Source organism: Mercenaria mercenaria, chromosome 6, assembly GCF_021730395.1.
Source record: "Mercenaria mercenaria strain notata chromosome 6, MADL_Memer_1, whole genome shotgun sequence".
Classification (NCBI taxonomy): Eukaryota; Metazoa; Mollusca; class Bivalvia; order Venerida; family Veneridae; genus Mercenaria; species Mercenaria mercenaria.
Genome location: NC_069366.1, coordinates 53,987,605 through 54,014,308, shown reverse-complemented (window position 1 = coordinate 54,014,308; position 26,704 = coordinate 53,987,605). Strand labels below are relative to the sequence as shown.

General features: G+C 33.8%; 1 protein-coding gene across 4 annotated transcripts; it reads right to left on the bottom strand.

Moving 5' to 3' along the window:
• Positions 1-2,074: 2,074 nt before the first annotated feature.
• On the bottom strand, positions 2,075-24,832 carry LOC123548861 (putative ankyrin repeat protein RF_0381). Of its 4 annotated transcripts, none has more exons than XM_045336469.2 (4): positions 24,675-24,832; positions 7,507-7,920; positions 4,666-4,890; positions 2,075-3,567 (listed from the first exon to the last, which is right to left on the bottom strand). In XM_045336469.2, the coding sequence occupies exons 2-4, from the start codon at positions 7,836-7,838 to the stop codon at positions 2,646-2,648; spliced, it is 1,479 nt and encodes a 492-aa protein (XP_045192404.2). In that variant the 5' UTR covers positions 7,839-7,920; positions 24,675-24,832; the 3' UTR covers positions 2,075-2,645. The 4 variants fall into 4 exon arrangements, with proteins under 4 accessions (XP_045192404.2, XP_045192403.2, XP_045192401.2 ...); XM_045336468.2 differs by lacking the exon at positions 24,675-24,832 and adding an exon at positions 18,466-18,718; XM_045336466.2 differs by lacking the exon at positions 24,675-24,832 and adding an exon at positions 13,119-13,508.
• Positions 24,833-26,704: the final 1,872 nt, after the last annotated feature.

Sequence of the window (26,704 nt, the reverse complement as noted above, 5' to 3'; positions counted from 1 at the left end):
GCGCATGTTCTGAATGGCTCGCTTCAAGGTCAAGGTCACACTTGGGGGTCAATATGAGTGAGTTTCATGTCCTTTCTGTAACTCTTGACCCCCTTGAAGGATTTCAAAAGAACTTTGCACAAATGTTCTCCACATCGAGACGACATGCAGAGCGGATGTTCTGGATGGTTTGCTGCAAGGTCAAGGTCACTCTTAGGGGTCAATAGTCATATGAGTGAGTTTCGTGTCCGCTCTGTAACTCTTGAACCCCTTGAAGGATTTCGAAGAAACTTGACACAAATGTTCATCGCATCGACATGATGTGCTGAGCGCATGTCCTGGAAGGCTAGCTACAAGGTCAAGGTCACACTTAGGGGTGAAAGGTCATACCTTCGGGCATATATTGCTCCGCATTGCCGGTGCTCTTGTTAACTTTTGTAAAAGTTATGAATTTATCCAGTATGGGGTGTACTGTATAAGTGAATATTTCTGCCTGCATGTTTGATAGAAGACATTCACATGAGTATGTTTGCAATAAGTATAACTTTGATTAAAGATTGAAGTCAATTTTTATTTGTTACATGAAAGGTTATTACTGCTTGTTTGTTATCAGATAATTATTAGATTTACAATCTGTTTAAGTATTGTCTTCACCTGATCCTCAGCATTGGCATTGGTTAAGATTTGGTTTAGGTCCATTTTTTCTCAGAAACTATAGTTTTGAAACTTTGCACAACTGTTATTATCATTAGATGAGTATGAACCACAATCATCACCTGCATTTTGTCAGAATTATGGCCCTTTTTTACTAAGAAAATTGGAACGTCTTTGTTATAAATTTTGTTTAAGTTCACTTCACATGAATATAAGAGTTGAAACTGTGTACACTTGTTTATCATTTAAATATTAGACAAGTATTCAGGCTAAGAACCTTACTCTGACATGCATTTTGTCAGAACTATGGCCCTTTCTGTACTTAGAAAATTGGAATTTCGTGTTTATGTCCACTTTTCTTGAATATTATAACAGCTATTGCTATTGCTTTGAAACTTTGTACACTTGTTTTTAGCATTAGATTAGTAAGTAGGTCAATACCATAACTCTGTTTTGCATTTATCAGAGTAATAATCAATTATATTGTTAAAAACTTACTATTTTTGCTTTTTCAAATTTTCATAGAAATACAGTTTAAATAAAAGTAACATTCAGGGAATGGACAGTGTCTTGTAAAAACTGTTTCATGTAAGAAATCCCCTGTCTTAAGTCTATGGTCTTTTATTGTCTTACATCACAGTATTATTGTTGAGCTGCCGTGATTATTATATTGCAAAGTACATTAGAAAGGCAGTACATGCCTTGAACAGCTACTTTGTTTTTTGCTTTTCTGTTTTGCATGAAGATGTATGATAACAGTCTTTAATATTGATATTGATTGATAATATTTAGTTTTATATGTAACAATGCCCTATTACTGTCTTACATTACTGAATCATAGTTGAGTTTCCATGATTATTTTTAAGCCAACCATGTAGGTAATCCTTATGACCTTGTTGATTATATTGTATTTGTTATGTTTTTGCAAGTTGAAGAAAAAATATTGAACCCTGCAAATTGTTGTTGGACTTTTATAACCCACGAAATGCTGGGATGTATACAGATTTGCTCATGTCCATCTGTATATTTCTTTACGATGGAAATCTCTTTTTGCAAGAGAAGTAATTTGGAAAATTTGAGTCTTTTCTTACCTTTTGGTAAAAACTTCCAGTCTTGTCAGTCATAGAGAAAAGCACATTATTTATTGTTTTAAGGTTTGGTTCAAAAGGAATAATACTAAACTCTGTTTGCATACGCTGAAATACTTTGTTTTATGAAGTTATGTTTAACAAATAAGTGTTTTTCTATCAAATTTTCTACAAAATTTAATGGAAAATATGTTTTCAATCCATCTTTGATTGACACTGAAAGATTCTCCCTGTTAAAGAACAGCTGCAATTTGTTCAATATGGCAGTTAACTAGACTGTGACAGATTAATGGCTGTTACCCATAATACCTTAGGAATCATTTGACAGATCATGGAAAGAAATACATCACTGCAATTGTGTAGAAAGTTTCTTTTATTGCATAGAACATTTCGTAATGACAAAATAATCTACATCTATAAAATCACCAATATTTCACTTTTCTGATGCATTTTTCCTACATATTTTAAATAAATAGTCACTATGTACAGGTCACATATCAACATTCATAAAGTACAGAACAGTAGCACATGAAAATATGTCACTCAGCTCTAAGAGATTGCAACTAGAACAGTTCAAAACATAGCATATACCACTGAAGAAACTTAAAGTATTTTATCTGTTCAGGAATAGCTTTAGAGACCAATATGATCCAAAGATGTCTTAAAATAGTGGCACAAGAACTGTAGCATACAGTATTGTAATAGTTTTGCTCCCTGCCCCCCCCCCCCCTCCAATAAAAAAAAGTTTAACAAAGATGGAATTTTTGTTTACTTGTCACTGAACCTTTACTTGCACCAGAAAAAACTCCTGAAAAGACAGATTTGGCTGTCTGTAGCACTGTTCAACTATGCAAAAGTACTGCCTGTCTAGCCTTAAGCCATATTTATATTAAGAGTATTGACTTGTCCAGCTAGTGCACCAGACTATTTACAATAGTCGCAGCATTTACCTTCCTCATCGTTGGGATCGTGGTCATGGTTATGATTATGATTATGATTGTGTTTTGTATCAGCACCATTAGATTCTATTTCATCATCGTCAATGCTGGAATCTGACTCTGAAGAACTTGAGAATTCTATTGGAGGACAGTATTTTCTGGTGCATATGGCAGGGCATTCTATGGGGCATTCTCCTGTAAGATCAAGCAATTTTTGGTTGTAGAACTCTTCTTTGACATGAGATGTATAAGAAACATACTCGCTAAGTGCTTCAGTGAGATTCAGTTTCTTGAGTTTATTGCTTGGATACTTTCCAAGCAAGCGGAATATCCGTCCACGGCATAGCTGGCGTAGAGATCGTACTTTGTCGGACTCTTGTTCGAGCCATCGGATTATATCAGGTCGATGGTAAATGGACACAGGCCACTTCCTGGTTTTCACCCAGTCTTCTTGCAGAACTTGTGGCTGCACAGCAGCCATGAATTTTGCAAATTTCATCAACTTCTCATCCACTGCCATCATAAAGTATGAATGTCCACGTTTTTTCTTCAGTTCACAGCCCTGGTGAACCAATGTCATTGCACACTCTTCACTATGTATGTTAATAGCCTGAGATAACGGGGTCTCTTTCCATGCGTACCTTTTGTCCATTTTGTATCCATACTGGATAAGTAATCTCACCATTGCAGGATTGTGGTGCTCAATTGCAACAGTCATTGCCGTTATACCGTTATTGCTCTTTGCATGAATTCTTATCTCATTTTGTAGGAGGTACTCGGCAATGTCATATCTCTTATAAGCAACGCAGTAATGCAACGCATTAAATCCATCATCTGTTCTTGCTTGAATTTTACACAACGCATTTACTAGATGTTCTACTATCTGTTTGTTGTCCATTTGTACTGCTCTGTAAAAGATGCCATTGACTGAGATTAAAAGTTATGGGTGATATGGTAATCACACAATATTTAATTTAATATTTTGTTACTCTTACTACTAAGAGGGATAAAATAAAAAATATTGTTAAGCAAGTTCTGTTGGGAGGACAGCAATGCTTGACTATTCAACAGCCTTGTCACTAAAGTTAAATGAATGAATACAATAGTCAAAAAAGGGCATAATTTTGTAAAAAATAGAGTTATGGAACCAGTACAGTGCAAGTCAGATCATTGTGTCATCACAATGAACAGGTGTGTAAAATTTCAATCCATTACCATTAGTGGGTACTGAGATACCAGCTTACATAAAAAAATTGCCACAAAAGTCATGTCAAAAAAGGGGCATAATTTGAAAGAAAGCAAAATACAGTTAGGAACCTGTGCACTGCATGTACGGTAAGTTCATCACAGTTAACGTATGTGATGTTTCAATCTACTCTTACATGTGGATACAGAAATATCAGCTTACATGCAAAGTCTTACATAAACATTGTCAAGTCAAAGAGTTCTGGAGCCTGTGCACAGCGTGTCAGTTCATCACAGTGTATCAGTACATAAAGTTTCTATTATTCATACAAGTGCTTACTGAGATACAAGCGTACATTCAACAGCTTAACCAAATCAGGAGCTGATGCAGACATCAACAAATGGTTGAGTGCATTGGCTCTACCTATTCTTTGAACTGTCTTGCTAAAATTTGATTAGTTTCAGCTGAACAGAACAAATCTGTAGCAAGGTCATTATGACTGAAGTGCAAGAACTTAGAACTTCAAATAATTCAATAAACTTGGATGATTCTGGAAACATGTAAATTTTTCCACAATATTAAGTTTTCTTTAACTAATTAACAAGATAGTTTTCTACTCACTTTGTGCTGTTATTTCCATTTAATTAACAGGTTTTTTTGTTGTGCTCACTCAGACTCAAAATAATATGCAAGAATTTGAATGGAAAATATTCTGTATGACATGTCAGTAAGCAAAGATTCCAGATCAAACCATTTTCAAGTCTGCGGATTAAGTGGATAAAACTTGCAATGATTCTTCATGTTTGATATAGAAACTTACTTGATCAGTGGAGTTTCTGCCTTTAAGTCAAAACCCATTCTTCTCATGTTAACATCAGCTTTAGCCTGTATCAGCAGGTGTGCCGTTTCTTCTGAGTTGCTCAGAATAGCTCTGTATAGTGGACTAGTACCAGATTCTTTGTCAATAAAGTTGACATCACACTCGGTGCCTCTTGTGTTCAGTAATAAATCTGCTATTTCTGGGTTTCCTTTCCAAGCAGCTATCCTGAAATAATTACATACATGTTTCATTTCTAATGTGGCAAAATTTTGCATGAAATGTTTTATTGGCCTTCTTTTTCAGCATTTTTTTTCTGTCTTGTCCAGTCTTTAAGTCAAATGTTTCAAGGTCAATAATTTAAGGTCATTATTCTTACCCATTCTGATTTTTTATGCATGCATGGATGTTACATTCAAGGCCTACATCCCTACCTTTATAGTCAGGATTGCACTTTGAGGTCAAATATTTTTTGCCATATTTCCTGTCTGCTCTCGTTCATGGATATTCAAGTAGCCTAGCAGAAATCTTCATCATAACAAGACAATGTTGTATTTAAAACCCATAACCCTACGTTAAAGGTCAAGTCCACACTTAGAGGTCAAAGATTTTTGTACCCCCACCCCCCTACAACCTTCAATTTTGGGGGGGGGGGGGGGGGGGGGGGGGGGCACTAAGAGTTGCCCTTATCCGCCCGTCTGAGTTTGTGTTACGCATATCTCATTAAAAGTATCCTACAACCTCCAATTTTTATGCCCCCACCACTTTGGGGGGGGGGGGGGGGGGGGGGGGGGGGGGGGCATATAGATTTGCTCTTGTCCGTCCGAAAATGTTGTGTCGTGCGTAGCTCCAAAGGTATATGACCTAGAGTCACAAAACTTTACAGGCATGTTGGTCAGCATGTGTAGTTGTGCACCTGGGGTTTCCCGTCCGGATTCATCCAGTCATGTAGAAGTTATGGCCCCTGACTTAGTAAAAAAATTGGTGGTTTTAATGTTGTGTCGCGCATAGCTCCAAAAGTATTTGACCTACAGTCACCAAAGTTTACAGGAATGTTGGTCAGCATGTGCAGTTGTGCACCTGGGGTTTCGCGTCCGGATTCATCCAGTCATGTAGTAGTTATGGCCCCTGACTTAGTAAAAAATTGGTCATTTTAATGTTGTGTCGCGCATAGCTCCAAAAGTATTTGACCTAGAATCACCAAAGTTTACAGGAATGTTGGTCAGCATATGCAGTTGTGCACCTGGGGTTTCGCGTCCGGATTCATTCAGTCGTGTAGGAGTTATAGCCAATGACTTAGTTAAAAATGGGTCATTTTAATGTTGTGTCGTGCGTAGCTCCAAAAGTATTTGACCTAGAGTCACCAAAGTTCACAGGAATGTTGGTCAGCATGTGCAGTTGTGCACCTGGGGTTTCGCATCCGGATTCATTCAGTATTATAGGAGTTTTGGCCCCTGACCTGGGAAAAAATTGTCATTTTTGGCCCCTGACCTGGGAAAAAATTGTCATTTTAATGTCATGTAGTGGGGGCATCTGTGTCCCATGGACACATTTCTAGTTTTGGGGGGCATTAAGAGTTGCCCTTATCCGTCCATCTGAATTTGTGTAAATGCATATCTCAATAAGTATTTAACTTTGAGTTATCAAACATCGTTGTTATTCATCATATGAATTTAGGCACCTTGTGTTTTAATTAAGATTTCACTCAGCCATACCAGAGTTATGGCCCTCCACTTAATAAAAAGGGCCTAAAAGTTTGTGTCACGTATCTCAAAAAGTATTTGACCTAGGATTATGAAATATTATAGGAATATTATTCAGTATGTGAAATTGTGCATCTGGGGTTTTGTCTGAGATTTCACTCAGCCAGACCAGAGTTATGGCCCTTGACTTAGTAAAAAACTTGAAAAAAACATGAAAGGGCATAAAAGTTTGTGATGCCAGCATCTCAAAAAATATTTGACTTAGAATCATTAAAATTTCAGAGTTGTTATATAGCATGTTAAGTTGTACACCTGGTGTTTTATTTGGAATTTCACCGAGCTATACCAAAATTATGGTCCTTGACTTAGTGGAAAATATACATTAAGTTCTTGAATGTTTGTGTTGCATATTTAACCAAGAGTTATGAAACCATGTAGGAGTTTTATTCAGCATATGAATTTGTGCCATTGTGTTTTGTTTTGGATCTTACTCAACCAAACCAGAATTATGGTCCTTGACTTATATTCTAACACGGCCTATTTCAGTTTCCTATTAAACAAAGAAGGCTGAAAATTGTGTGTTATTATACAACAATTCATTTTTCTGACATCACAACTATTACGTCATAGTGTTAAATGGCATAGCGGCACATTGCAAAATAAACCAACAGAAAACGGGCAGATATTTGATACAATGTCGTCAAGGATGTACATGTACTTAAAAATCATTGGTGACGTGTTAGAATCGAAATTATATATCTCATTAAGTGATTTGCTCTCGATTAAAATCATTGTTTGTCATTCAGATGTGTATTATTATAATTCCTTCGCATCTGAACTCCAAACAATGATTTTATTCAACAACAAATCACAAAAAGAGATACATATGAAGTACTTACAAGTTTATGTTGCAGTTTATCTGGAAACATGTTTCATCTGGAGTCATGTACAGAGACAGGGAGAGGGGAGCACCGGTGTCTGTTGGACATACATCTAGTTTACATTAAATTTTCAAGTAAAGTCTTAACTTCTGTATGAATGAATGAATATTCAAATACGAGTAATCACAATAGCTCACCCTCGGCACATTGTGTTCAGATCAGCTAAAAAAACAAAAGAATTCTATAAAAGCATCACATACCAGATAGGTCTTCGACCCACTTTGTCTTCTTGATTCACATCAAGGAACCTTGCTTTCTTCATCGTCAGCATCAGCTTTACAATTTCAGTGTTATTCACCTCACATGCTGTAATGAGCGCAGTAGGTGCATTTTTATCATTTAGATCTCTTGTATTTAAATTCATATTCTTTCCACGTAGAATAGCTTTCACTTTTTGAACTGACCCTTCTCTGATTGCCTCAAAGAAGAGGACAGTTTTTGGATCAATTGGGTTCATTATTACAGCTTTGGTTTCACTTTGTGCACTTTTGGCTCCACGTGTATATTTAGATTTGCTATTCCGTATAACCATGGCTCCAGCATCATTTGGTTTGTTGTTGGCTTCTAAGGCTTGCTTATCAATAGGAAGCCTCTGAACAGCAGCCACACTTTCACTGTAATATAAATAACATAAAATGTATGTAGAGTCATGGATAAGAGTGCTAGAACTGTATGCCCAGAAATAAAAAGTAATAATATGTGATGCTGAAAGCGACTTGTTTGCAAGATTTTTAAGAAGTAAAAATGTTTTTTTTTTTTGTTGGTTTTTTTCAAAGATTTTATTTTCTAAAGTGCTCTTTGGTATAAACTTAATTTAAATTTCAGTCCAGATTGGCATTATGTATTGATACATAACCCTGTTATTTTAGCCTGGCTATGATGAAAAGAGAAAAATAGAAAAGTGCACATTTTTCATTCTATCTGCTAATGGGTAGCTTTAATTTTTCAGCAGTCTGATTCAAACGGAAACATCACCATTCAGCTCCAGTTTATTTCATTTTTGTCTTTATTTAGGAAACTAGACTAAAGTATTTTTGCAGTCGCCTATTTTTACTTTTATTCTTTAAAGATAATAAAGCAAGGTAAATGTAAAACCCACATCTGTGAGTCTTTTTATCAAGACTTTAGACATTGATAAATCTTTTCAAAATGTTCAGGGGGTACTCAAACAGTTAAAAGCTTCAGTATTTCACAGTGAAGTGTCCTTTATGAGGCAGGCTATCGCTGATTACTAACTTTTTTGAAGTTGATCAAGTACATTTTAAAGGCATGATTATCTTGGTATTATTTAGTCTGGATTGCTACCTGCAATTTTAGACCCCCAGTACCACAAATCATTTCTGTTAGGATTGTTACTTTAATCTTAATGAGTTCTCTACTTGCGTTTTATAGTCCTTTTTTAATTTATTATGTTTACAAGAAAGAGAAAGTTAACTGTAATAAGGATAATTATATTTGCATGTCTGCGGACAATTCTAGGAAATCAGCAACCTGTTCACTAATCAGACCAAATTGTAGAAGGTTTGTAAGAAAGAAAGAAAAAACTCTTCAAATTGTGCTACTGATAACTCATTTATAATAAAATCAAAACAAAGATCCTTTGTTGGTGTGCTGTAAAACCCAAATAAATAAATAAATTTGGAAGCACAGAACGTAACTAAGTGAAATAATGGACTCCATGATCCAAAAGGCCAGAAAATAAAACAATACTGAGTCCAAGTTCTGTTTGAAGAGAAATACAATTAAACTAACTATTAATTAGCCACAGTTATTACATACTAGTAGTAATTTATCTTAGCTCTGTAATCAGACATTTTGAAGCTTCTTGGATCTTTTCTCAGTGTTGTGGATGTGAGTCACTGTAGTCTGGAACCCAGGAGAGTTTAAACCAAATTTTCTGTTGCTGATGGGCTGACAACTTATTCACTACAATATGAATCTTTACAAAAAAAAACACTTTCTTAGTCTGAAAAAAAAATTTTAATTGGCAAACTTGCTCTAGGTGTTGAAACTTTTGTAATTTCATAACAGCAAGATACTAAATTAGCCCAAAGATATTTACCATTTAAGCTGTTTGAAGTATTTCCTTGCACTCAAAATTGCATTAGCCCTTGTTCTTTGTGAACAAATAACTTCTTCAAGAATAATCAGCTAAAATACACAGATCATGCCACTTTCCTTCCATTATGTCGATAGTCTTGTTTACCCTGGTTTGAATTAGTTCATCCAAATGTGGACTTAGGGTTCAAAAATCAATATACAGATACTTCCATTCCATATATAATGTTGCTAATGTGTCTGATAGCACTTAAATAAATATTTAACATTTATATATAGAAATGTCATTACTTACTATTTTTATGAATTTTAGTGTAAAAATGTTCATTTACAAATTAGACTACAGTATGTATTACAGTTTAAAAATGGGTCTTGTCCTGCTGAAAATGTAGACAGTAGTAACAAGACTTTGGCCCAAATATTAGAAGTTCGTATTACAGGTTAAAACATGTAAATGTACAAACATTTCATTATTTCATATTATAGCAAAACACAGCATTACAATAATATTGTATCAAACACTTAACAACTCTTGAAATTTTGATACAACTTTTGTGGACTTATCTACTTCTTTGTCAAGTGTTGTTCTGTTGCTGTGTATGAAAATAATTCTACTTCAAATCCATTTTAAAGTCTTAAATACAATTTAAGTGGTATATAAGTTTAATGTTTTAGAAGTGGGAATCCAAATCCCTTATTTATATAGCAGAGCTGATCAGTTCCCTATCACTGGATATCCAAGTCCATTTTCAAACAGCTGCCCTTATCACTTCCCGATCATTGAATATGCAAGCCCAAACTGATACAACTGGTCTTATCACTTCCCTATCACAATATCCTAGCCCAATATTATACGGCTAACCAGATCACTTCCCTAACACCAAATACCCAAGCCTATTTCCATACAGCTGACTTTATCACGTCTCTATAACTGTACATCCAAACAGTTACATTCAACTTACCATACCAATTCCCTATTACCAGATATCCAAGCCAAAACTCAAACAGCTGACCTATCACTTCCCTGTCATCATATATCCAAACCCAGTCTCATACAGCTGACCTATCACTTCCCTGTCATCATATATCCAAACCCAGTCACATACAGCTGACCTATCACTTCCCTGTCATCATATATCCAAACCCAGTCACATACAGCGACCTATCACTTCCCTGTCATCATATATCCAAACCCAGTCCATACAGCTACCTATCACTTCCCTATTCATCAATATCCAACCCATCTTCATACAGCTGACTTTGGTTCCCTATTACCACATATCCAGCCTATTCTGTACAGCTGACTTCATCCTATACTGAAACCTAAACTTCATCAACTGCTTACACTTCCCTGGACTAGCATACATAGCCCAAACTGATACAGCTAACCTAATGACTGACTTCCCTGTCACTGGATATACAAGCCCAATATCATATAGTTGACATAATAACTTCCCTGTCAGCAGATATCCAAGCCAAATTTTATACGACTGACCATATAACTTCCCTATGACCAGATATTAAAACGCAGTTTCATATAGCTGACTTAATAACTTCCCTATTACCAGTTGTCTTTGCCCACTTATGACTTCACTGTCACTGGATATCCAAGCCCAGTTACACATAAGGTGACCTAATCACTTCACAAGAACTTACCAGTAAAATGTATTATTGCTCATATTCATACAAATGACTGGGCTTCAAAATCATAACTACAACTATCTTTATCAAATATAAAACTTAGTATTCCCTATAATGCTTGTGACTTTTATTGCACATGTTCCATATGTATATTATAATTTCCATTGTACTCTTTGACCAAAGGAACAATGATATCGACATATCTTTTATGGCCACAGAAATTTGTCTACCAATTACCAAGCCATTAAACCATTTTATACTTTGATCTGATAAGAAGTAATTCACTTTCGTTAAAAGGACCTAATGTTTGAAAATTCAAGCTTTTACAATTGAGTAACAGATTTTACTTAATCTTCGTTGTACAGAAGCAATTTAACGTCATCAATTTAAGACTTGTATTGATGACTTTCACTTCTTGTCACATCCAGTGTAAAGATTTCTATCATTTGAAAATATGACATTAGAAAAGAATTGTACCTTTGCTTATAAATTCATAAGACACAGAAAAAAATTGAAAGAGCAAGAATACATTGCGACAAAGTTTTGATTCTTGCATAGATTTACTAGATTCATAAATTTACAAGGACTAGATTCATAGATTTAGATTTTCCCGTATTTAAAGTATAACGTTTTCTGTTATTTTTATTTGCTGCTCCAAACAGTAAAAATATTTGTTTTCTTCTTGAACTGCATTTTTCAACAATATTCTATTACCAGTATATAGTTAATATAACTAGGTTAAGATAACTGAAGTGTCCTTTGGTTTTGTGGAAATACTGAACTTCTCCACAAGTAACTGATTACTTCTTCACATAACTTCAGATGTACTGTTTTCTTAAGTTATTAAAGGAGAGGTTACAAAACCCACCAGTATCAAAAATGTTATTTATAGATTGATGTCTTGTGCTCTCCCTGTCAAGCTGACCATAAGAGAGAAAATATAATTTGGCAAAAATATTTACAACCACGGTATTGCACCCTTTCAGGAATTTGGTTGGAGCAAGAACGGTATATGAGAAAATTAATAGCTTTTACAAAAATATTCAGTAAGTTGAAACAATATTTATTCTTAACATAGTTACCTTTACTGACAAAGTAAACAGAACATGGTTTTGCAATATAATATATTAGCAGATTAAATATTGTACTGATATTAGCCAATATATGTGAAATGTGGACAAAAGGTTTTTAAACAGTAGTTGGTATTTTACATGTGGCTAACTGTTTATTCTCCCAAATTCCACCTCCTCTCTAAAAGTTCAAATATTGTTTGAAATATCTTAACAGTATCGCTTGCATTTTTTTTCTTCTTTTTTTTTTTGCCAAATAAAATTATTATTTTGGAAAATGTATCATGGTCAAGCTTATAATAAATTACTGCTTTAAATATATTAACGTTAGTCCATCTTGTACAATTAACTCTACCTACACATTAACCAGGTAGCTTATTCATAGTCCACCATATTTTCATGCTGTGAAGTTGTTAGTTAATTGTAGAACAGGTTGGAAACCACAATATATTCTAACTGATTACTGAACATGGATGATCCAGGAACATTGTTTTTAAATGATATATTTTAGTCAGTCTGAAAGGAATATTATTTAGCAGATTTATCAAGAACTACCAAAGAAATTGGTAGAGACATAATCATGATTTGCTATTTAGTGCCAACAAAACATTTGATAGTAACTGATACTTTCACTAGTAGGAGATTAGAAAAGTTGTTACTTTGAAATCCACTTAAATTACACCGGTGTCCCTACTACATTGTTCCTGACTATTGCTTTTTTACTTTTTATTACATATTACTTTCCAGTTTTAACTTTCTTAGTTAAACAATGGTTTATAAAAAAAAATCTGTATGATTATGACAAGAACTGATATTTATATTTTTTTTTTTTTTTAAACCCTAAAATCCACTTGCACTGGTGATTTAACTCCACTACATTTCATAACTTTCTTTTATTCTGTGTATTCAATTTTAACTTTCATGTTGGATAGTTTTAACAGTTCATTAATTATACATATATTTAGGTAATATAAAAATATCTAATTGACATTTTCATGTTGGAAAAAAAAGCCTACAAATGTGACAGTTAGAAGACCACTTACATTGGTGACTTAACTCCACTTCCCCTCGTAACTTTCTTTTTCTTCATTTTTTCAGTCTTGAATTTATTTCCATATGTAGTATCTAACTTCCCTTTTAGACAGTTTAATAGTTAAATATCTAAAAATATATTTAGATATTCCACAAATTTGTATACATCCTGCCTTGCCAGTTAAATAGCACAATTTAAGTCAGCTTTGCAATCAGACTATTTATAACTGATAATGAAAATGATCCAACCACACAAGAATAGCCAAATAAATTAAGATAAATGAAATGATCGATTTTAGGACCAGGCTGAATGGAAATGTCATACTGTAGTGGTTATATAAACATTGAAAACATATAAAAACGAATTACATTTTAATTCATTAGATCTAAGGGTAAATCCACCCTTTAACACTACCTCTAATGTCATATTAAGTAAATTTTAAAAGATAGTGAAAAGAATTTATAACACATTTTCAAATTCGAGTTACAACAGAACAGACCTTTTGTAAAGAAGCAGTGAGATATTGTTGAAAAACTCTAAATTTATAGTTAATCAATAAAGATATAAATGACTTTAATTCAATTAAGTTTTAGCCAAAGCAAGTAGGAGATAACAGAATGACTTCTTTTCAATTTTACGCAGATCAAAGACATGAATTTTACAACAGTTTATATAACATTTGAATTATCAGTATATTTCAATCGCTAAAATTTTTGTGAACCGTTAATGGTACAGAGCATCTAGAAAATATATGAGCTAGAATTTTCCAAGATTTTTATTTTTGCATGTATGTAAAATATATTTTCTATTGTAAACTAAAGGTTACCAATATATTCTTTTGAATTTAATGTTCATTTTAATTAAGTGTTAGCTACTCCAGATTGTCACTTTGAAATCATTATGAAGTCAAATAACTATAGACATTTTTTCTCAGCAAGCACATTGTCTTAAAGGCACTGACCTCAAGATTTTGGTTAAAATTATCTTTCTTAAAATTGAAGATTTGTCATATTTTGAACATTAGAACATGAGTTTTTGTTTCTAAACTATCTTTAAAATGCCAAATCAAGAAAAAAATTCTGTGTTCTTGACCAGTGCACCGTGGAGGAATATGTACTTAATGGTCGTTAAATATAAACCTTTATAATTAAGGCTGTATACCACCATTACCCCATTTCAAACGCTTTTCAATTTTGAATGGAAAAATTGGTGAAAACAACTAATTCTTATGTGTTTCCATAACATATAAAGTTTCAAAGCCTTCCTGAGAAATATAGCAATAATTTTCTGATATCTGAAAATGTTCAGGTTTTTTTTTTGTGTGTGGGGGAGTGGGGGTGGTGGTTGTTGTCCTACAATCTGGAGGTCAGTGCCTTTAAAGGATGGTTGTGCAACATACATCAATAAATTTTGTCAGTTTTAATTTTTTCCAGTCAAACACTAAGAAGCATGAATCGGATAGTACCAGGGTAACAGTCAGATTTTTCCAGTCATTTTATTCCCTCCCAAGGGAAAATAACTGACTGAGCAAAAATAACTGGGCTGTTACATCAGTATAACAAAATAAAAAGACTTGCTGATAAAACTGTCAAAACAAATGCAGATATTCTAAATTTTTAAGAAGTTTGTATCCTTCATCTTGAAGTTTAGTATTCATAGTATTACCTAGCATTTAAAGAAGAAGTGAAAGTAAATAACATCAAAAATAATATTAATCCATCCATAAGTCATACTTCCTGTTTTAATTTTGCTTCTGTTCTCTTTATTCTTTCATCAATATTCCATGACATTTTCATGCGACATATTAAAAGACAATCATTCCTTTTATTCTAGGTTCTTGACTGTAAAGTAGGTATGTACTATATCATTTAGGATTGCCCTGGATCAACAAAGATTAACTCAATGTTATGGTTAGTATTACAAGATTAGTGGAGAAATTTAAAAATCATCTAAAGATTACTGCAATCATGACACAGGAAAATATTTCCCCTTTAAATGTCATTGAACCTGTATTATTTTGTTTTATTTTACTGATTTTTCTTCTTGGAAAGTTGAAAAAAAACTCCACCAAAATACAGCAGAAATGGAACTATCGGTGTAATAGCTTCAGAACTATTTAAAAGCTGCTAGGTCTGAATGTTGTTCCAACTGCAAAATTATTTGTTGTCCAGCCAACCCGTGCGAAAACAGGCCAGGAAATCCTGGGATTATCCTGGGATATCTCAGGTTATCTCAGGAGAAATTCCTGCCATTTTCCTGGGATATCTCAAGATTTTTCACGCCGTTAATTGGAACAGGATTTATTCCTGCACATTCCTGGACAATCCTGTATAAGCAGGAAATGCCAGGGTGTAGAAAATAACATTTTGAGGTCCAGGAAATCCCAGGATATCCTGGGAAGCCAAGATTGAAAAAAGTGTCCTGGGGCCAGGATATCCTGGAATTTCCTGGGATGTAGATGGAGTACCAGGACCAGGAAATCCCAGGAAGCCAGGATGGTAGTGTCCTGGGGCCAGGATATCCTGGGATTTCTTGGCAAGTAGAATGAATCCTGGGGCCAGGACATCCAAGGTTATCCTGGGTGCAGGACTTTACCTTAAAATAATTGTTAGAAATAATCAATCATTGTGTCTCATTTGGAAAGAATTAACTTTTTGTAGCTTTAAGATTATTATTAGACTGAAATGAGACCCTAAAGACAAACACAAGTTGTAAGCTTTTCTTCTTTTTTGGGGGAATTCATATAATAGGTATCTCACAAACACTGACAACTGTATAAACAAAAATTAATGTAATAAAAAATGTCAAATGTTAAATGTTATTTTTATACTTAAATATGATCATATTTGACAGGTTGTATTGTTTTTTTTTCAAATTAGCATAATTTTTCAACATCTCTTTTCATTCTCCATTTCATTTCATCAACTGCTGAATGTAATTAGCCTTTGCCTGACCAGCTTCAGCCTGTCCCTCATTATATTTAGGCACCCATGTAATTAAGTCAGTGGTTCAAATTTATTTATATAACAATCACCTGATATATATTCAAGTATTAGATAAACTCTTGTTACAGAAGCATAATTATCTATCCTTCACATATACCTGAACAAAAATACCTGTGACCAGGTAAAAGTTTAATTAAGACACTGAGGGGAATAAAGATGGTATTTTAGTCTATAATTTTTTTCTGGTCCTGTGACATTACAGGTTTGAATTACATTTAAAATTAAAAAGTTTAATGTTCTTACCTGATATCCTTCTTAAACTTAAGCATTTTTAGAGATTCCAGTTAAAATATTTTGCTCCATTCCATGTGCCAGCAACAACATGAACAAAGCACTTCCTGTTTACATTCAAATTTTTGGTATTCATGAGCAATTTTCTTGAGTACAATATAGTTACTGAAGGGAATATCTAGAATGTTATTGATATAAATATATACAGTACAAGAGTGAATTTGACCATTCTTTAGCCAACAGAATTTGCAATAATCACAGAAAAACAAACAGAAAAAGGGGGAATATTTTTTTATACGCCCGTTTGAAAAACGGGACGTATTATGGGAACGCCCCTGGCGGGCGGGCGGGCGGGCGGGTGGGCGGGCGGCGTCCACAGACCTTGTCCGGAGCATATCTTCTACATGCATGAAGGGATTTTGATGAAACTTGGCACAGTTGTTCACCATCATGAGACGGAGTGTCATGCGCAAGAACCAGGTCCCTAGGTCTAAGGTCAAGGTCACACTTGGAGGTCAAAGGTCAAATTCAAGAATGACTTTGTCCGGAGCATATCTTCTTCATGCATAGAGGGATTTTGATGAAAGTTGGCACAATTGTTCATCATCATGAGAAGGAGTGTCATGCGCAAGAACCAGGTCCCTAGGTCTAAGGTCAAGGTCACACTTAGAGGTCAAAGGATACAAGAATGAAAACTTTGTCCGGAGCATTTCTTCTTCATGCATGGAGGGATTTTGATATAACTTGGCACAAATGTTCACCACCATGAGGCGGAGTGTCATGCGCAAGAACCAGGTCTCTAGGTCTAAGGTCAAGGTCACACTTAGAGGTCAAAGGATACAAGAATGAAAACCTTGTCCGGAGCATTTCTTCTTCATGCATAGAGGGATTTTGATATAACTTGGCACAAATGTTCACCACCACAAGACGTAGTGTCATGCGCAAGAGCCAGGTCCCTAGGTCTAAGGTCAAGGTCACACTTAGAGGCCAAAGGTCAGATACAAGAATGACTTTGTCCGAAGCATTTCTTCTTCATGCATGGAGGGATTTTGATGTAACTTGACACAATTATACACCATCATGAGACGAAGTGTCATGCGCAGTTCCCTTCTTTAGAATTACTTCCCTTTGTTGTTACTATAAATAGCTTATATTGTAACTTTTTCATTACTAGTCGTAGGGAAAAATCGAGATCACTTTTCTGTAGTACAACATGCATGCTACATCCAATTTTGAGGTGTATTTTGACCAGTCTCTACCTGGTAAAGATTTTTGTGTGGACTTACAATTTTTTTTTGATTTTTTTTTTTTTTTTTTTTTTTTTTTTTTTTTTAAGATTAACTTCCCTTAGTTGTTACTATAAATAACTTATATTGTAACTTTTTTATAATTGACCGTAGGGAAAAACCAAGACCACTTTTCTGTGGTACAACATAGATGTTACTTTCCAATTTTAGGTGTATTTTAAGGTATCTCTACCTGGTAAGGAGTTTTTTTGTGGACTTAGAAAAACAAAACACTTAGTTATTACTAAACAACCACAAAATTAAAATTCCATTTGCAAATACAGGTGCTAGAGTAAAGAAATTTGCTGTGACGGGCGTATATTGTGACATTCTTGCACTCTTGTTGGCACATGTATAACAGCGTCAGAAGCCTTCATTTTCATTGGTTCCTTTCTTGATGCAGGATTTCTCAGGATATCCTGGGATTTCCTGCATAAAGAAAATTATGATTTACATTTGTTACAGCTTACTGAATCTTATTTGAAGAAGTCCTGGCTTGTCCTGCCTGTTCCTCAATCAATTTATATAAGTCCTGGATTGTCTTGCCTTATCCTGTCTTCTTTTATTCTGGTCCTGGCTTTTCCTGTCTTAAGCTGAGCTCTTAAAATACCACATAGGATATCCCAGGATATCTCAGGATTCACCTGGGATATCCTGGCCTCCAGGATTTATTTCTGCATGGGAAGTACCAATCAATCCACAAAATCAAATTCCAACACAAAAAATACAATTTCCATTAACTTTATCAATGTTTAAATTTGTGTTTGCACAAGAAAAGCCACTTTGGGCAAAACCATAAGATTTTACATTAACAACATACTAGTATTCCTCTTACCTTTCCACTGAAGCCATTTTTTCTTTCCTTTCCAAAATTTTAAAAACTTATGTCATGTTCAAAGTTAATCTTAAAAAGTTGCAATATTCATTCCCACTTATATTCTCTCTCTCAAAAAAAAAGAAAAGCAGATAAAAGTTCTAGAGAATATTCATTTAGAAATCTGTTCTAAAATTTAACAGCTAATCAATATTTAAAACAAGAAAAGATAGTCCTAGATATTTTTTCAAATGACTATTCTTTACAATATAATGTAGAAACCAAATTAGAAAGTTAATATTCAAACTAAGTATAAAAGTCAATCAATATCTGGAACAATACATATTCAGTGGTGCAAGGAATGTTTCTAAAAGCTATCTGTCAGAAGTTAACGTTGATTGCAGTGAAAGAAACAATGCATGCTATATCAGGTGGTCACATAATGTCTTTGCTTTGTTTTAAGGTTTTGTCCTCCCTATTGTCACTAGACTAGCTCCTAGACTATCATATATATATTTTTAAATTTTCGTTGTAATATAGCCAGTATATAACCTAGGTCCAAATATGATAATATTAGAAATCAGTTCTCTGAGAAAATCTATAAAATAGACTGGCATTTGTCACTTTTACATAAAATAAAAGAAAAATCTGAAAAAAAGTCTGAAATTTTCTAACAAATCAGTCTGGTGGCTAGTCTATATTGTCACTTTAAGTCAGTCGATGCATACTTTGAGGTTACCTACTTGTTATATGGAAAGTTATTGTGAAATTTAAAACTGAAGTTTTAGTTGAGTAGGTAGTGCACATTTATATTCACATTTGGACAATCTGAAGGGCTTCTTGATCACAAGTTCGTGTATACTATAAATATGGCCACTCTATTTCAAATAAAAAAAAAATCAGGTTGAAATTCAGTACAGAAAGAACATGTTTGCTTTTTGTTTTTCTTCAAAGTTTAAATTTTAGAATAAGGCATCCATTGTTATGTGTGCAAGCATGCTAACACTTGCCTTCGTAGCTCCTATGGACTATGAACAAAAACCATAAAAAAAATATATATATATATATATATGTCTTAAAAGTACATACAGGATATATTTTGTCATTTTAGTAATGTTGATAAGAGTTGTAACACTTTTCCCTCAAAGGTTTCAATATAAAGATTTAGTGATATTGGCAAAAGAGTTACATCCCTTGTTATCTATCAGGTTGCTTTAAACAGATTTAGTGATATTGGCAAGAGTTGCAACCCAGTTACTACTATATATAGATCTAGTACTATTGGCAGTTACATCCCTTGTCATTTAATGGTTACTTCATACAGTTAGTGATATTGGCAATAGTTGCATCCCTTGTTATCTATCAGGTTGCTTCAAATAGTTAGTGATATTGGCAAGAGTTGTAACCCTGTTATTACTATATACAGATTTAGTACTAATTGCAGTTACAACCCTTGTCATTAAATGGTTACTTCGTACAGATTAAGTGACTTTTGCAAGAGTTACATCCCTTTTTATCTACCAGGTTGCTTCAAATAAGAGTTAGTGATATTGGCAAGAGTTGCAACCCTGTTACTACTATATACAGATATAATACTATTGGCAGTTACAACCCTTGTCATCTAATGGTTACTTCATACAGATTAAGTGACTTTTGCAAGAGTTACATCCCTTTTTATCTATCAGGTTGCTTAAAATACAGTTAGTGATATTGGCAAGAGTTGCAGCCCTGTTACTACTATATACAGATTTAGTACTATTGGCAGTTACAACCCTTGTCATTTAATGGTTACTTCATACAGATTAAGTGACTTTTGCAAGAGTTAGATCCCTTTTTATCTATCAGGTTGCTTCAAATACAGTTAGTGACTTTGGCAAGAGTTACATCCCTTTTTATCTATCAGGTTCAAATACAGTTAGTGATATTGGCAAGAGTTACATCCCTTGTTATCTACCAGGTTGCTTCAAATAGAGTTAGTGATATTGGCAAGAGTTGCAACCCAGTTACTACTATATATAGATTAAGTACTACTGGCATTTACAACCCTTGTCATTAAATGGTTACTTCATACAGATTTAATGATACTTTTAAGAGTTACATCCTTTGTTATCTATCAGGTTGCTTTAAACAGATTTAGTGATATTGTCAAGAGTTGCAACACAGTTACTACTTAATACAGATGGAGTATGATTTGCAGTTACAACTCTTGTCATTTAATGGTCACTTCATACAGATTTAGTGATATTGGCAAGAGTTACATCCCTTGTTATCTATCAGGTTGTTTAAAACAGATTTAGTGATATTGGCAAGAGTTGCAACCCAGTTACTACTATATATAGATCTAGTACTATTGGCAGTTACAACCCTTGTCATTTAATGGTTACTTCATACAGATTTAATGATATTGGCAAGAGTTACATCCCTTATTATCTATCAGGTTGCTCCAAATACAGTTAGCGATATTGGCAAGAGTTACGTCCCTTGTTGTCTACCAGGTTGCTTCAAACAGAGTTAGTGATATTGGCAAGAGTTGCAACCTAGTTACTACTATATACGGATTTAGTACTATTGGCAGTTACAACCCATGTCATTTAAAGGTTACTTCATACAGATTAAGTGATACTGGCAAAGTTACAACAATTGCCACAGGCAGGTTACTGTATATAGATGTAGTGATATTGGCAAAAGTTACATCCCTTCTCATTCAAATGGCTTTTATAAGTATATTTAGTGCTATCAGTAAGTGTTTTAAGTTATATAACTTATAGCATTTGCCATTTGAAGATTACTGTCTTAAAAATTAGTGATATTGGCAAGCCTTACAACCCTTATCATTCAGAAAGTTAATACATATAGGTTTAGTGAAACTGGCAAGAGTAACAACCTTTGTCTACCACTATATAGAAGTATAGTTACATTGGCAAGTGGTATAACCCTTGTCACTCAAAACAATACTTTACATAACTTTATGCCTCCTTTTTCATCTACAACAACTTGTATGTAAAGTAAGTAATGTGAATAAAGCTACTGTGGCACTGCAGAATATTGTCCGTAACTCATTAATCCTCGCCAATATTTTCGTTATTCTATACAATATCTGTATCCTGAAAATATCTACATAAATTAAAACAACCAATATAGTTTACCAATGGCATGGTGGCCAAGTGGTAACTCTTCGACTTCTATGCATGTTACCATGGGTTCAAATTTAGTTTAGACTTTTGTTTTCAAAAATTGTATCAACATAACTTTTATTCATACAATATTGTATGAATAATTAAACATCATTTTTTCTAGTGTTCCTTGAATTGTATGTTGAATGATCCAACACTTGCACAGTTTACTGACATGTACATTGAAGAATATTGAATAGTATAGTATTTCTGTAAAAATATGAATCATGAATCATGATAAGTGTGACAATTGCCCTGTCTATTAAGTTCATAGATGAAATTTTTAAAAATAATTTTGACAGAGGACTCTGAGACTGGTAGCTCAATTAGAACGCTGTATCTGCACATGTGATGATGATGATGTTAAATGTTGGTTTTTCGACAGTTATATCACTTATTTATTCAGACAACGAAATTTAATTTACGGAAACATACGGAATTTTCATGAGTGCCAGGTCAATACTTACAGACAAAGAAGCCTCTTTGAAGATTTTGTTATTGTTTTATAATACCTAATGGAATTTTATATACTGTACCAATTTAATGGCTTTAAATTGTGTTATAGTCAAAGTGCTTAGCCTGTCAATCCAAACAAAAAGGAATTTTAAATACTATTAAAAACAGTCACTTTTTAATAAGATTTCATGGGAGTGTACTAAATCTTGGATATTCTGTGTCCTAGTGCCCTTAAATTGGCATAACTTGATAGGTGACGTAAAATAGAGTTAGAGCATTCAAATGCTTTCATAGTTTCGCTTTGACTTTGGAACAATGGCACCTTAGTAGTCCAAAAGACATGTGAAACTTTACAATAAAGGTCATGTCACAAAACAGATATAATTTGGTAGATAAAGTCACAGGGTACCTAGAGAAGGTGTTAGCTTTCATATTAAGACTTAAAAAGAAGAAGTCTTTTTTTTTTTGTTTTGCAATTCTTTTCATGGGTTATTAGTTTCTCGAAATGGCTTAAAAATGATTTAGGAACTATTAGGTAGCAGCGAAAGTAATGGGTATTATACATATGATTGCAATTCTCAGAGACTGAAAAAACAATAAATAAATGTGCTATTGAAACAACTTTTTTTTAATTTAAAGCTAATTATGTAGGAAATTTACATAAACATTAAATAATTCAAAAGTTACTCTTTTACGAAACATGAAATTTTTTAAGTGACTCTTAAAATCAGATATACTAAAGATTTCTACATTACATCATTACAATATATGGAAACATTTCTGGACCCTATCAAATTCTAGACATAAATGTTCCAGGTCCTGTCTATTTGCAGTATCACAAGCAAACTAAATGAATTATTATCCAATATTAAATAATATATTGAATAATCTAATTATATTTATCAGGTGTGTTTCTTCAGACTTCAGGGAACAGGGGTATTGCTAAAGGTGCAGTTGGTTTTGACTTGATGGTACTAGCATTAGAGAAAATTATGAAATAACAAAGCATGCTCAAATGTTTGACCTTCAGTGATGACCTTGACCTTGGACTGGCACAATAGGAACTGTTTGTTTTTTTGTTGTTTAGAAAATCTTTATACTCAAGTTCCAATCTTCAGGTAGATTTGAAAATATGGATAAGACACAATATCAAAGACATGTGCTTAAAAGTTTGACCTCCAGTTGTAACCTTGACCTTGGACTGTAGGAACACATTCTGCACATTGTTTTTTTCCTTTTTTTGTGTGTGTTTTTTTTGTGTGTAGATGCTTCATTCTTCAGGTGTGTTTGAAAATATGGATAGGACACAAAATCAAAGACTTCAGCTTGATAGTTTGACCTTCAGTGGTAACCTTGGACTTGCAAAAACAGGGTTATGCAGGCCTTTTTTGAGTGGAACATTAGACCAATATAACTATCCTTCAAGGGGTTGAGAAGATAGGAACTGAACCAGATACAAAATCCAAGCTTTTTCACTGCTGGGAGTTCTGCATATCATCTTTAACAGCAGAACATATACTAAAAGTTAAACAAATATCCTTTTAGGGGTTTAGAATATATGGACTGGACACAAAATCGAACAAACAAATGTTTGACCCATAGTTGTGACCTTGACCTTAAGCTAGCACAACTTGAACATGGGATCAGCAAATCCTCTTGATAAATTAAACTCAAGTTTTATAAGCATCCTGTATGGATTGGATATAAATCCAAGGCACAAATATTTGACTTTCATTTGTTACCTTGATCTTTGGTCAGTGCAGTATGTCTAAAACATTGGATATACATATCATCTTGATAAACTAAAGATTCAGCCTGACTTTCATAAGTATCCATCAAGGGTTTTAGAAGATGTGGACTGAACAAGAAATCCACAATGATCTTTGGTTTTGACCTTGACCCAGCACAGTTGAAATACATGTTCCACATGCCATCTTCATAAGACAAAAACTACACCCAAGCTCATAAATACCTTTCTAGAGGTAGAGTACCAGACATGAAATTGGATTGATGGATGAAGATGTAACATTTTGTACTTTTGGAAACAATTTTTTTTATCATTATTGCATAAATACATTACTTTAAAATTCAATTTTCTGCAACAAGTGACAATTTAGAATTAGTAAAGTATCTCTATGATTTCTTCTGCAGTATAGAACAGAATTGAAAAAAAAAAAACTACTAATTCTTCATTGGGTTTAGTGAAAAAATATTTTCAGTGTATTGATTGGAACCAGTGAAATGCTGGGTTTTTTTCCTTAAAAATTTCCTTTCCAGTTTACCTTACATATGGGACCTCCGTGGCTGAGAGGTTAAGGTTGCGGACTTCAAATCACTAGCCCCTCACCGATGTGGGTTCGAACCTCACTTGGGGCATTGAATTCTTCATGTGAGGAAGTCATCCAGCTGGCTTACAGAAGGTCTGTTGTTCTACTCAGGCACGTGCCTATGATCAAATAATGCACGGAGGGGTATCTGGAGTCTTCCTCCACCATCAAAGCTGAAAAGCCGCCATATGACCTGTAACTGTGTCAGTATGATGTTAAACCCAACAACATATCTTACACATATATTTTTAAGAATAAAAAATAAACAACTTACTTTCATACTATTGGCCCAGAGTCCATGAAGTACTAAATGCACAATGCACCACGATGATTACCGTGCTATTTCACTGCAAAAAATATACTTTCATGCGCCTTGCAGTAACTAGACTTTTATCTGATTGGGACTGCAGAATTCAAGACATGCTTCAATATGGAAACAATACAATCTGCGTAAGAAAGTAACTGTATACTCCCTAATATGCCATACATACTTAACTTCTTGTGCATTTTCTTTTGTTCCAGTTGTCTCTCTGAACAAATGGTGAAGGCAATTAGCCATGCTTGAATACAGAAAGATTAACTTACTTTTGAAAATGTGGGGTGATTTTACGTATGGAGAGCAAATTATAAGTCAAGACAAAGCATTTTCTTTTGCTTTTAAAAATACTGACAAAAGACCAAGTTTCACCAGTTTTTAAATTCAACTCTGCATTCTTCACTGTATTTGATTAAGACACTTTTTTTCAAAATTCAGTATTTTACTGACTGAACAGTTCTGATTTAAGGTATAACATAGGTATGAGAGGTATAAAAACTATTTAGACAAAATATTTTCTATGAATGATTTACAGCATTCAATGATCTGAAAACTGAAATTGTCAAGTTCTTGTAGTACCCACACTTTCAAACTGACACTTAGCCATGCAGTTCAACTTGGGTTGCTATAGATTAGACATAATAAGATCTAACTTAGTATATGGCTATTTTAAAAGAATATAAATACTTGTCAGGTTGACATTTTTATCTGCAAGCATAGTGGTATGTATAGAATTTTCTTCATCTGTTTTGTCAAGTGTCTGAAATTTCTCCATATGTTTTGAAATTCAAAATAACTCTATAAATTGATCTTCGGTACTCACATGATTGTATGCAAGCATACCACGCACATTGGGACTTGTATAAACTTTTAAGGTTCTAATAAGGTGTCACTATGATAGACTTGTATAAACTTGATGTCACTATGGAGAACTTCGATAAACTTTACAGTTATAGTAAGGTGTCACTATGAAGAACTTGTATAAACTTGGTGTCACTATGATGGACTTGTATCAACTTGGTGTCGCTATGAGGAACTTTGATAAACTTTACAGTTCTAGAAAGGTATCACTATAAAGAAATTGTATAAACTTGGTGTCACTATGAAGAACTTGTATAAACTTTAAGGTTCTAGTAAGGTGTCACTATAATGGAGTTGTATTAACATAGTGTCACTATGAAGAACTTGTCAAAACTTTAAGGTTCTAGTAAGGTGTCACTATAATGGCCTTGTATTAACTTAGTGTCACTATGAAGAACTTGTCAAAACTTTAAGGTTCTAGTAAGGTGTCACTATAATGGCCTTGTATTAACTTAGTGTCACTATGAAGAACTTGTATAAACTTTAAGGTTCTAGAAAGGTGTCACTATAATGGCCTTGTATTAACTTAGTGTCACTATGAAGAACTTGTCAAAACTTTAAGGTTCTAGTAAGGTGTCACTATAATGGCCTTGTATTAACTTAGTGTCACTATGAAGAACTTGTATAAACTTTAAGGTTCTAGTAAGGTGTCACTATAATGGCCTTGTATAAACTTAGTTCACTATGAAGAACTTGTCAAAACTTTAAGGTTCTAGTAAGGTGTCACTATAATTGACTTGTATAAACTTAGTGTCACTATGAAGAACTTGTCAAAACTTAAAGGTTCTAGAAAGATATCACTATGATGGACTTGTATAAACTTAGTGTCACTATGAAGAACTTGTAAAATCTTTAAGGTTCAAGAAAGGTGTCACTATAATGGCCTTGTATAAACTTGGTGTCACTATGAAGAACTTGTCAAAACTTTAAGGTTCTAGTAAGGTGTCACTATAATGGCCTTGTATTAACTTTGTGTCACTATGAAGAACTTGTATAAACTTTAAGGTTCTAGTAAGGTGTCACTATAATGGCCTTGTATAAACTTAGTTCACTATGAAGAACTTGTCAAAACTTTAAGGTTCTAGTAAGGTGTCACTATAATTGACTTGTATAAACTTAGTGTCACT